This window comes from Hippocampus comes, unplaced genomic scaffold (assembly GCF_001891065.2).
Source record: "Hippocampus comes isolate QL1 unplaced genomic scaffold, H_comes_QL1_v1.1 scaffold67, whole genome shotgun sequence".
Lineage (NCBI taxonomy): Eukaryota > Metazoa > Chordata > Actinopteri > Syngnathiformes > Syngnathidae > Hippocampus > Hippocampus comes.
The window spans coordinates 910041-921774 of NW_017805221.1; the positions used below are offsets into that span (position 1 = coordinate 910041).

General features: G+C 45.2%; 2 protein-coding genes across 4 annotated transcripts in view; both read left to right on the forward strand.

Moving 5' to 3' along the window:
- The first annotated feature begins 832 nt into the window (after positions 1-832).
- LOC109515433 (nuclear inhibitor of protein phosphatase 1) lies at positions 833-5493 on the forward strand. Of its 3 annotated transcripts, none has more exons than XM_019869212.1 (7): positions 833-965; positions 1402-1462; positions 2961-3114; positions 4108-4325; positions 4407-4551; positions 4653-4717; positions 4893-5493. In XM_019869212.1, exons 1-7 carry the CDS (start codon positions 913-915, stop codon positions 5244-5246), a joined length of 1050 nt encoding a protein of 349 aa, XP_019724771.1. In that variant the 5' UTR covers positions 833-912; the 3' UTR covers positions 5247-5493. The 3 variants fall into 3 exon arrangements, with proteins under 3 accessions (XP_019724771.1, XP_019724772.1, XP_019724773.1); XM_019869213.1 differs by having other exon boundaries at positions 926-1006; XM_019869214.1 differs by lacking the exon at positions 833-965 and adding an exon at positions 1024-1209.
- Positions 5494-6955: 1462 nt separating this feature from the next.
- LOC109515284 (NADH dehydrogenase [ubiquinone] flavoprotein 1, mitochondrial-like) overlaps positions 6956-11734 on the forward strand; it is a 6717-nt gene continuing 1938 nt past the window's right edge. The window contains exons 1-8 of the mRNA XM_019868944.1: positions 6956-7182; positions 7967-8049; positions 8139-8309; positions 8383-8566; positions 9237-9426; positions 10288-10500; positions 11224-11390; positions 11476-11557. Of these exons, the coding sequence (XP_019724503.1) occupies positions 7099-7182; positions 7967-8049; positions 8139-8309; positions 8383-8566; positions 9237-9426; positions 10288-10500; positions 11224-11390; positions 11476-11557 (1174 nt within the window). The 5' untranslated portion in view covers positions 6956-7098. The remainder of the gene's footprint in view (positions 7183-7966; positions 8050-8138; positions 8310-8382; positions 8567-9236; positions 9427-10287; positions 10501-11223; positions 11391-11475; positions 11558-11734) is intronic.

An 11734-nucleotide genomic window follows, 5' to 3' on the forward strand; every position in this document is an offset into this window, starting at 1 on the left:
AAATCTGCCATTTTGTTTTGAAGCAGACATTTTAGCGTCGTTTCCAAGATGTCAGGAGACTTTTTTATTCAGAAAGGTCTCAAGAGCCCCCCAACACCCCCCAAAAAGGGGAAATCTGCCTTTTTGTTTTGAAGCAGACATTTTAGCATCGTTTCCAAGATGTCAGGAGACTTTTTTATTCAGAACCCAGCGAGGATGTGACATTGCTGTTGATGGATAGATCGACACATAGCCTAAAATACATTTTGCTAAGACAAAGAAAGTTAAAAGTACTGTTCTAATTAAAAGTACGCATAAACCAAGAACGCATGGAATACCCGGATATTGTTCTTTTGGGGTAATTTAACTCAAGTCGTGGACTTTAAACCAACCACCGCTGTATACAAAGTGCACATAGAGCAAAGACCATATATATACACACACGCACGTCAGGGCTATAAAAGGTTCGGGGTTTTTTTTTCATAATAATGAGTTCCTATTTTGTTGTGATTTTGTTTTGTTTTTTTAAATCCAGTTTGGGTTTTTTTCATTATTTTTTAAATGGTTTGTTTTAGTCGAGTTTTATTTATTTATTTGTTGCGTGCAAGGCTCGTAATCCACAAGTGAAACTCACTCTTGAAAAAAACGCGAAGTGAAAACATGTAACATGAAATATTTCTAAATAAAAACAATGGTATGATAAACAAGTAGGTATCTGTCCAGTGGTATGATTATTTTATGTTAAATGTTCGGTAAAGCGTTTTAATACAGCTGTAGCTGTTGCGAAAACGCTTTGTCAATAAAGATGTGTTCGATTGAATTGTGTCAGTCTTGAGTGACAGCGTCTCTTTTGGGTAGAACTCCATTTCCCGACAGTGCCCGCGTTGAGACGTGACCCAGTACACACCGCGGCTTTGAGAGGATGAGGCCAAGATGGCGACTAAAGCTACTACAGAGGGCCCTCCTCCTTTTGATTGTCCATCATGGTGAGAAAGTGCACTATCTTATCGTGTAACATTGGGGCGCGGTAAGGTCGCCGATGCACCGAAAACCCGTCAAACGTTTACAAAGTTGGATGAACCTCGTTTAGCGAGTGCCGTTTTGTGCTTTTCGCTGGTGTCGCTAGCCTTAGCATGTCGCCGATGCTTAGCAGCTCGCAATGTTAGCACCGAGGGACTTCACTGAACATGTCGATCGCATCCGAAAATGATCATTCTATCAGTACCGAAGGCAATTTATTTACACAACGATGAAGGGAAATTTCTTTGTTTTGTGAATGTACTTAATGATGTGTCTTTTTATGCACGAGCGTGGTCGAAATCAATGGTAGCGTTTGAAAACTGTCAGTCGTGACTCTCATTCATTGCACTTGGGTCTGTTGAGCGTGTGATTATGCCTAGTTTAACATGCACTTGATTTCAGGGGAGGCAAGCCACCCGTCGGGCTCCACCTCGATGTGATGAAAGGAGACAAACTAATCGAGGTAAGCCGAGTGTGATCTCGACACTGTTTCTCGACGGCAACTTGCCTGGGGCAGTTTGTTTTTTTGCGGCGGCCCGCTTTTGTAAGCTTGAGGTTTGTAATACAGAAAACTAGCACAGACATTTCTATTTATACACGACTTAATACCCTAACAAAAGAGAATTTATGCGATAAATAATGGCTTAATAAAGCGTGATTAATTTATGTTGAGCCAGTAGTCACATGAAAAACTGTGTGCCTTTAAATATGGGTTTGGCCAATGAGTGACATCAGGAACATGGTGGCTTGGTCTCTGGAACAAGGTTTTGGCTTCGCTAAGATGCTTGGCAGTGGTTTAATTTTTTTTTGTTTGACTGTCCTGCCCCATTCGGTGAACGGGTGGTGTCGTTTACAGAAAAGTCCTAATCCCCAATTTGTGGTATCTTGGTGCCAAAGAACTACGTTGAATTGAGTTGAGGAGCTTCATTCAGAAAAGCGTGCAGGCTTTCACAACAGCTGCAGCTGTAGCAAAGTGCTTCGCTGCCATCTTTTGGCATGTAGTGTCAAGGAACTGTGTCGAAGAGAGTTGAGGAGTGTCATGCAGACAAAAGTAGTGCTTGGGTTATCTTTGCTTGGGTGCTAAATTGATGTGATCATTTTGTTCATTTTATTTCATTACATGGAAGAAGCGGACATATTTTTTGCATTAAATTGCGAATTTGAATGAAAAGAAGCAAAGCGAAGGATAAATCGGATAATTTCTGTCTCTTTTCAAAGAAAATATCACATTTAAGGAATTTGATTCTTCCATGATAAATGTTTCCGCTTAAATTTATGTCACGATAGATACCGATACTGTGGAGGAGATTTAATTTATACCTTGGCATGAATTGTAGGCCATATTGCTTAGCCCTCGGTGTCCATTTGAAGCAAAAATATTAAACATGTCATCTTACACTTATGTACAATGAACATTTAAATTACTATCAAACTTTTTTGGTGGGGTCAAGGAGGGAACCATCAAATATGTTTTACATACAAATACAATTATGGATTTACAATGCATGACGGCAAGCAGTAGTTGTTGCTTGATTGAACCTTGACACTCACACAGCCTCTTGAGTGCCCTTACGTCATTAGCATTTAGGAAAAATGGTCTTGTCATAAATACACTTGGCCGCAAAATGGAATGGAGTCTTAAAAAAAAAAATCTTTGATAAGTGTGTATTGTGTTGAATTGACTAGCACCAGATACGAGCCCGTCAGCCCGGTGAGTCCCAGTTGTATTGCACGCTGGCCTCCCGTCCTCCCCGTGGCTGCACGGCTTCCGGAAGGTGCGAGAGCAACACCGAGCCCTGATATTTAAGCTTCTCAGTGGGGAGCGCCACTGTTGAGTTATGGCTCAGAGGCACAGCTGACCGACTGCAAATCGTTGCCTGGCTGACCCGTGCCCCCACTGACAGCGGGCTTTCTTCTCTGGTCTTTTTTTTTGTTTTGTTTTGTTTTTCTCCTTTTCCCAGAAACTGATCATCGACGAAAAGAAATTCTACTTGTTTGGCCGGAATCCGGACTGGTGCGACTTCACCATCGACCATCAGTCGTGCTCGCGGGTCCATGCCGCCCTGGTCTACCACAAACATCTGAAGAGGCTCTTTCTCATCGACCTCAACAGCAGTAAGATGCCATCAAAAGGAATTTTTACAAATGGAGGCCTCAAGTCGAAGTGAATCGACAGAAATTGCTACATTTGTTGGAAAAAAAAAACAAACAAATCCTCTTCTCAATAATATATCAGTAACCTCCACAGTTGGATAACTAAATGTCTGTCGCTACTACATGAGATCATTTATTTCCACACCCCACACAAAAAAAAAATTTGATTAAGTTGTGTTGCACGCTGGCCTCCCGTCCTCCCCGTGGCTGCACGGCTTCCGGAAGGTGCGAGAGCAACACCGAGCCCTGATATTTAAGCTTCTCAGTGGGGAGCGCCACTGTTGAGTTATGGCTCAGAGGCACAGCTGACCGACTGCAAATCGTTGCCTGGCTGACCCGTGCCCCCACTGACAGCGGGCTTTCTTCTCTGGTCTTTTTTTTTTTGTTTTGTTTTCTCCTTTTCCCAGAAACTGATCATCGACGAAAAGAAATTCTACTTGTTTGGCCGGAATCCGGACTGGTGCGACTTCACCATCGACCATCAGTCGTGCTCGCGGGTCCATGCCGCCCTGGTCTACCACAAACATCTGAAGAGGCTCTTTCTCATCGACCTCAACAGCAGTAAGATGCCATCAAAAGGAATTTTTACAAATGGAGGCCTCAAGTCGAAGTGAATCGACAGAAATTGCTACATTTGTTGGAAAAAAAAAACAAACAAATCCTCTTCTCAATAATATATCAGTAACCTCCACAGTTGGATAACTAAATGTCTGTCGCTACTACATGAGATCATTTATTTCCACACCCCACACAAAAAAAAAATTTGATTAAAAAGATAGTCAGGGAGATGCATTGACATGCGACTTTAGCCAGCCTGTGAAATCTCACAGCCACCAGATTGACTCCAATCAAGTTTTGTATTCTCCCACTTCTCCAAGTCTTGCACGCACCCTTTCGATTGTTGATCGATGCTCCTCCCTATCTTCACCGCGTTGCCGCCGTTACCGTTTGCAGCCCACGGTACCTTCCTCGGACACATCCGCCTGGAGCCGCACAAGCCCCAGCAGGTTCCCATCGACTCCACACTGTCTTTCGGAGCATCCACGCGGACGTACACCATCCGAGAGAAGCCCCAAAGCCAGGGAGCTGCCGGCAGCGGGGACATTAAAATCGGCGACGAGGACGAGCTCAAAGGGCTTCTCGGGCTGCCCGAGGAGGAGACGGAGCTGGAGGTCTGTTGGCTGGTTTAGCGCTGTGCCATTTGTCAAGGAGTGTTCAGGTTGGATTTCAGCGCCCTCCCCTTTTACCGCCAGAACCTGACCGAGTTCAACACGGCCCACAACAAGCGCATCTCCACGCTGACCATCGAGGAGGGCAACCTGGACATCCAGAGGCCCAAGAGGAAGAGGAGAAACTCCCGCGTCACTTTCAATGACGAGGACTCCATCATCAATCCGGGTACGCCCGGAAAATATTTTCCTCGATAAAATGATGATTATTTGGGGGAACAAAGCGAAAGCTAACTGAAAGGACATTTTGCGTTCACAAATGCCTCGCAGAGGACATCGACCCTTCGGTAGGACGCTTTAGGAACATGGTGCAGACGGCCGTCGTCCCCATCAAGGTAAGAATCTTGAAGGCCGATCGTGTTTTGATCTGGCCCACTTTGTGCAGTGGTTTCTTTCCGCTTTGACTCGAGTGTCATCAGAAACGGTATTTAAAAATTTTTTTTTTTTTTAAATGTGGCTTTCCAAAGGCTGTTTTCTGACCATGCTGTGATTGTGCACCCCCTGTGGCAGAAACGTCGCTCCGAGGGCCACAACACGTTGGGCCTAGACGACTTTGCATCCAAGCGAGTGCACGGTTACTCCCTGAGCGGCGGTCTCTATGGTGACCTGCCCCCCACCAGCCACGAGACGCAGCCCACGGGAGCCCCGGGCGGCGCCTCCATGCAGGGCGGCCTCCCCTTGCCCTTCCCCAACCCGGCCCCGGAGGTGGACCTGGCCCCCGAGGCTCCCCGACGCCCCGTCACCCTCGCCCCCGCCCCGGTCACGGTGCCCTACCTCGCAGAGACGCACAACGAGCCGCGCAAAAAGAAGTACGCCAAAGAAGCGTGGCCGGGCAAGAAACCCACGCCGTCGCTACTCATCTGAGACGCTCGCCCCCCCGACCCCCCACGTGCTGACTCTCGAGGTACCGGTGGGGCGATGCCACTCCCTCCTCACATCTTATTTTAGCGCCGGGGCGCCCAAGGAGCTGCGTACAAGCAAAATAACGAGACAACAGTTCGAGCCACCATTAGAAGTGTCACATTTGTTTCTTCTATGTTTTACACTTGTTTTACACTGTTTTCAATGTTTTTTGCAAATGCTATTAATAAATGGCAAAAGGATATTTTTATACCCCGTACTTTGGTGTGACAAGGCACAACTTTCAGGAGGGAAGTGAATGTGGTTTTTATGTAAATACACTGCTCACAAAAAGTTGGGGAAATTCGACCTTTGGATGAAATTTCAGTTTGAACCTTGAGAGGTCAATTTCAGTTGACCTTTTTTTTTTTCATGTAAATTCGGGCTGATTTTGAAAAATCAAATTGCGATTTCCTCAATATTGCGATTATGATTTAATACGTCATTATTTTGTCAAGAGCCGCTTCCCGTGTATTTTTCAACATTGTCGGATTTCTTATACTGTACATACGTAAATGCTTTGGTTTTGAAGGTTAGGCTTCGGCAAAAACAAGCACAAGCTGTGAATTAAGATGGAAGACGCTTTATCTACTTCAGTTAAGAGTTGGTGAACTTACTAAATGCTTTGACTTGCAGTCTTTTAAGTGTCCTTTTCAATAACTCCCACAAAATTCTACCAAACAAGTGTAGCGTAAACATAAGTCAGAGAATCATGAATCACATGGCAACAATACAGCAAACAAATCTGTCGCTTTATTCCTTCAACCTGACATGTTTCATGAAGCGATATGTAAACATGCAATTGCATTTCTTAAAGGCTGTACTTACCTCGACACTATATAAGTGAATTAAATATACACACAATTAAAAAAAAAAAAAAACAAAGCCTACCACACGCCGGGGTTTTTTTCCCCGATAAATTGCAACCTTTGTGTTTTGCAAATTGCCTTCTGCTACACTGTGATGTTGATTTGTCTTCAATGAATTGTTCAGCTTTATTTTCAGTGCCGATTTCCAACTGTGGAACGTTTTTGTGAAATTGCTACCCGAACCCCAAGGCGGACCTGGCCCCGAGTCTCTCCGGCGCCCCGTCAACCCCGCACCGAATGCAAAACCAAACGTTTTGTGAGTCGTGTATATGCTCATGACATTGTATTTTAACTCCGCCTCTGTGATGTGTTTGACTCGATGATGATTTAAAAAAAAAAAAAAAACTGCCGGATCACCACGAGCGACTTGAGCGCGCGTCAGTTTTCAGGCCGGAGATACAAAGCGTCCTCGGTTTATGATAGAGTTGGGTTCGCCGGCAACAGCTCAACCCGAATTTGCATAGATGTCGCCATAGTTCATCACAAACGTACACTAAGACTGTCGTCATTTCACAATGCAAAAGAGAAACGTTGACTTTAAAAAGCTTGCGCAATAGGGATTTTACCATGTGTTATCATTTATCGCCATGACGTTTCTGAAAAAAAAAAAATCACCTGTTGCTGAACCGAGTCTTTAAGACATAACTATTACTAAATCTGTTACTATATTATATTTTAGCTCGCATTTTTATTAAAATGGAAAAAGACAAAAAAAATGTCCGGCATATTTTATTGATGGAAAGCACTAAAATCTTACGCAGTCTATGTATTTCGGTCTCAGTCCGGAAGTGACGTATTATCTCTTTAATCCCATTACGTTAATGAGGCAGAAAACGTTGCCGTTCACTGACTTGGACTTTCGGTCATTTGTCCTTGTGGTCAAGTAAGTAAGGCGGAAGAAGGAAAACACACACACACACGGGACAAGTCTGACTTCACTTCTGAGGATGTTGACAGGCCGGAAATTGTGGACCATCGTGGCGCGTCACGTGACTCCGCGCACCTCTTACTGTACTGCAGCTAAACCTCAGGTACTGTACACGCATACAAACACAAGCGTGCATTTGTTATTCTTGTGACGACATTGCCTGTTGCCATTTGGCTGACTCCACGTGTTCCTTCATCTTTCATGTGGAATGCTACAACCACCTTCATCCACAAATAAATGAGTACTACTCAAAGTTTACATTATATGTTCTAAAAAAAAAGTTAAAAGAAGTCCCGATTTAACTCGTATCGTTTAAGTAAATTAAAAAAAAAAGTACAAATGACTTTTCAGTCTAAAATGCGTGCAGGATTGTAAAACTATTAATCAGCACGATACAAGGTCCTTTGAGGTACGACAGACTGACTGAATTCTTCATTAGTGGTTGCAGCAACGGGTATTTGAACACCAACTTAGCATCTACACATGTAGACACAGACAATAGAACAAACTATTAGTGCAGTTTATGGACTCACGTTCTCTTCGTTTGGTTTCATAACTGTCTTATACTGTCCCCTGGTGGCCAGGTTGCGCACATCTGGAGTCGCAATGAATTAATTATGATTCGCAAATTGTTTATTTCTTTCAATTCTTTTTAATTATGTTATTTAAATTAATTTCCAGACCTATTTTCCTATGAAAACACCTTACAAATATTTTTGTCAGTTTTAGGAGGCATTTTTGGGAGGGATAGTGAGGGGACCTGTCTGCATAGAGAGAAGGAGAGAGAGAGAGAATACATTTTATTTTAATATATTTTCCTCACTTTTTTCGTGTTTATCATTGTTTTTTCATTTTAATTTTCAATATTCCTTCCTGTTTGTGAGCAGCAGAAAGCAAAGAAGATCAAGTTTGGTCCTCTGAGCGATGAAGACCGAATCTTCACGAACTTGTACGGGCGACATGACTGGAGGTGAACGCGCTGAGCGCTTGCTGACGTTCACTGAGCTTCTTCTTCCTGTTCTTCATCTTTGTCTTGGTCTTTTCTTCTCGGTGCTTCAGGCTGAAAGGGGCCCTGAGGCGAGGGGACTGGTACAAGACCAAAGAGATTCTCCTCAAGGGACCCGACTGGATCATCGACGAGGTGAAGACGTCCGGGCTTAGGGGGCGAGGTGGGGCGGGCTTCCCCAGCGGCATGAAGTGGAGCTTCATGAACAAACCCAGTGATGGCAGGTAAGCGAGGTCTGTTCGAGTGCCTGGTTTTGGTCAGGAGACCAACAGAAATCATTGCACAACTCACTTGTAGGCCAAAGTACTTGGTGGTGAATGCCGATGAGGGTGAGCCGGGCACGTGTAAAGACCGTGAGATCATGCGTCACGACCCGCACAAGTTGCTGGAGGGTTGTCTGCTGGCCGGAAGAGCCATGAGCGCCCGCGCCGCGTACATCTACATCAGAGGAGAGTTCTACAACGAGTCGTCCAATGTGCAGGTGCGCAGCTGTCATTTTGTGCTGTTCAAACAACGGCCACCTTCTTTTTGTGGGCCAATAGACTGAATTTGACAAATGTTTTCTTTCCCGCATTGTGCTACAATAGTTTCCCCCGCGAGATGGTGGTTCGTCGATTTACATATTGGCCCGTTGCGTCACGTCACGTGATCGCATGAGCGCGCCACGACGTACGGCAAAAGTTGATGGCTGCCGAATCGAAGTGGGCGCCACACGGAGCGATTGAGCGATTGAAGTTAGTTTTTGCCCCTCCCTCCACATCGACTTCTGTGTTCACTGTTTTCATCAAATCGCCGACTTTGCCGGAATTCACAGCGCACGACCCTTTTCAAGTTGTTTTCAATGCCGTACCCCCTTACACTGGAGCTCATTCAAAAGCTTATTGAAGTCTGGACGCATAACGGTTATTGTCGCCGGCTCGGTCCGTGGGGGGGCGGACAAGATACCTTGTGCCGGTAATGGCGAAAGTAAAACTTGCTTATGACGCTGAAGTTCCTATGAAGACGTAACGCGTAAAAGGTTGAATGGCTATTTTTCAAAACGATTGTAATTCACTTGGCATGTGGGAAAGAAGAGCTACGCAGCCACGGATGCACCTCTCTTCAAAAAACATTAGAAAAAAAATATGTAAAATACACGCGTTCTAACGCAGGTGGCCATCAGGGAGGCCTACCAAGCGGGGCTGATCGGAAAGGACGCGTGCGGTTCGGGCTACGACTTCGACGTGTTTGTGATGCGGGGGGCAGGTGCTTACATATGCGGAGAAGAGACGGCCCTCATCGAGTCACTGGAAGGCAAACAAGGAAAGCCGAGACTCAAGCCACCTTTCCCTGCTGACATCGGTGAGCTCACCACACTCCACCGTCAGAATCCATATACTCAGCGTATTTGTGATGTAGAAATTTCCACCAAACTTCAGGAGGGCAGAACCGTTTAAGTCACCATAGAATTGTGTCATAAAGCTAAATGAACCATATTAACGACTAATTTGGGTGGATTTTGGATGGGGAGAAAGGTGCTCATTTCTCTCCATTCAAAACTGCTGGTCTTCGTGTGACGCTGAATGAGTTTTGGAGTCAAGTGATTGTTTCAGGGATGGCAATTGCAACCACCTGTGGATGGCCAATTGCAGCTCTGACCCGATTGGCTGGCGGCTCAGGCGTACTCCTTTAAAAAGGGATTGAGGACGTCATTGGGCCTGGACAGCATTCATGCAGGTGTTCTCTAAACCTTGTTAGCTGTGCCCTTCTGAAATAAACAAAACGGGAAAATCTCATTTCTGGTTCCTGGCTGAACTGATTTTTATTCTTTCTTTTTTTTTCCCACGACCTGCTTTTTTGCCACATAACAAATTGTTCATCAGTGCACCAGAATGCAAATGGTGGAATTCGATCTGTCTCTGTAAATCAGTTGACATAAAACATGACATGCCACAATTTTTAAAACGTCTCTTACAGAAATACAGTTAAATTGTTTTTTTAATCGTTTGAGTTATGTGAGTCACAACAGTTTTTTAACCAAAAACATTACAAATCCATGTGCCAGGAAGTAGCTTTGATGGAACTGTTCTACGTGACTGAGGAAGTAACCTGCAAACTATCGTGCCCATGGACCTTCCCCTTTTGAGCTGCATGCCTATGGCAAGGCTAAGCTAGTAGGGGCACGCTGGCATACACACGTTTTTCTTTGCTTTCTCGATATAGGGGTGTTTGGGTGCCCGACCACTGTTTCTAACGTGGAGACAGTCGCCGTGGCACCTGCCATCTGCCGCAGGGGCGGAAGTTGGTTCGCTAGCTTTGGAAGGGAGAGGAACTCTGGAACCAAGTTGTTCAACATTTCGGGTCACGTGAACACACCGTGCACCGTGGAGGAAGAGATGTCCATCCCCCTGAGGGAGCTGATCGAGAGGCATGCAGGTCAGTCAGTGTACTCGATGCTCCCCTGGTTCACATTCCTCCGATTCTTCTTTTCGCCTCAATAGAGCAGTTAAGATCTCAATCCAGGTTCACTCTGGTTCCCCCCCCCCCCCGTTGTATCATGGGTCCATCAGTATCAACATATGGTACTATTTTTAACCCAGTCAAAAACTACTTGAGAGTCTTTGATATACTGTATCTGAAAGAAGCATGAACTTGAGCTGAGTCAGACGGAAATGAGCCGTCTCCTAGGCTGATTGCAACAACACAAGAAGTGATTTAAGATGATGAAAGAGAGCAATGAATTAATGGAACAGAGTATCAGGCATAATGTCACAAAGATGATTCACATGAATTGTGAGCAACAGTGGCCCTAATATGGAGCCTTGAGGAACACCCTTTTGGGGCATCCGTAGAGGTTGGAAAAGGGAACAACAAACCTATTTTGACAAGGTGCCGAGTAAAGTACGGGGATGCATTTTCAAATGTAGGGAGTTGATGTCAACAGTTGTCGTAACAATAAACACAAAGTACAGTCAAATAATCTCCTGGAATGGGAAATTTCTGGTTTCACAACTCATTTCTGTGTGCTTTTGTGCTTTCAATGAATCTCAGTACTTGGGATGAATACGTTACTCTTCCCCTACTGTTACCTTGGTGTGTGTGTGTGTGTGTGTGTGTGTGTGTGTGTGTGTGTGTGTGTGTGTGTGTGTGCTGTGACAGGAGGAGTGAGGGGTGGTTGGGACAATCTATTAGGGGTGATCCCCGGTGGGTCCTCCACTCCCATCATCCCTCGGCACGTGTGCGATGACGTGTTGATGGATTTCGACGACCTGGTGCGTGCGGAAAGCGCCCTGGGCACAGCCGCTGTCATTGTCATGGATAAGTCTGTAGGTAAACGGTCGAGAAGAAAACTGGACTGTGAGAAATGATTTTTTGGGGATCTGGCGTCACGCGTTTGATTTGTCCTTGCAGACCGACGTCATTCGAGCCATCGCGCGTTTGATTGAGTTCTACAAACATGAGAGCTGCGGCCAGTGCACACCGTGCAGAGAGGGTGAGCATCTCAAAAAAATAAATAAAATAAAAACAACCGTGTCTATTATGAAAACATTGCTCCAGCGCCGTGTGGTGGCTACGGATCGATTTTAAGGGAGCTTCATTTAGTCAGGCCTTGTCTTCCCGGGTTTTCCGCAACCCTTGCGGCAATCATTGTATCATTGCGGTGTGCAAC

Bases quoted from the DNA above. Each gene is read 5' to 3' on its own strand.
- LOC109515433 (XM_019869212.1), top strand. From the start codon at position 913: ATGGCGACTAAAGCTACTACAGAGGGCCCTCCTCCTTTTGATTGTCCA. The intron at 966-1,401 runs GTGAGAAAGTGC...ACTTGATTTCAG, and splicing joins CCTTTTGATTGTCCATCATG to GGGAGGCAAGCCACCCGTCG. The intron at 4,552-4,652 runs GTACGCCCGGAA...AATGCCTCGCAG, and splicing joins GGACTCCATCATCAATCCGG to AGGACATCGACCCTTCGGTA.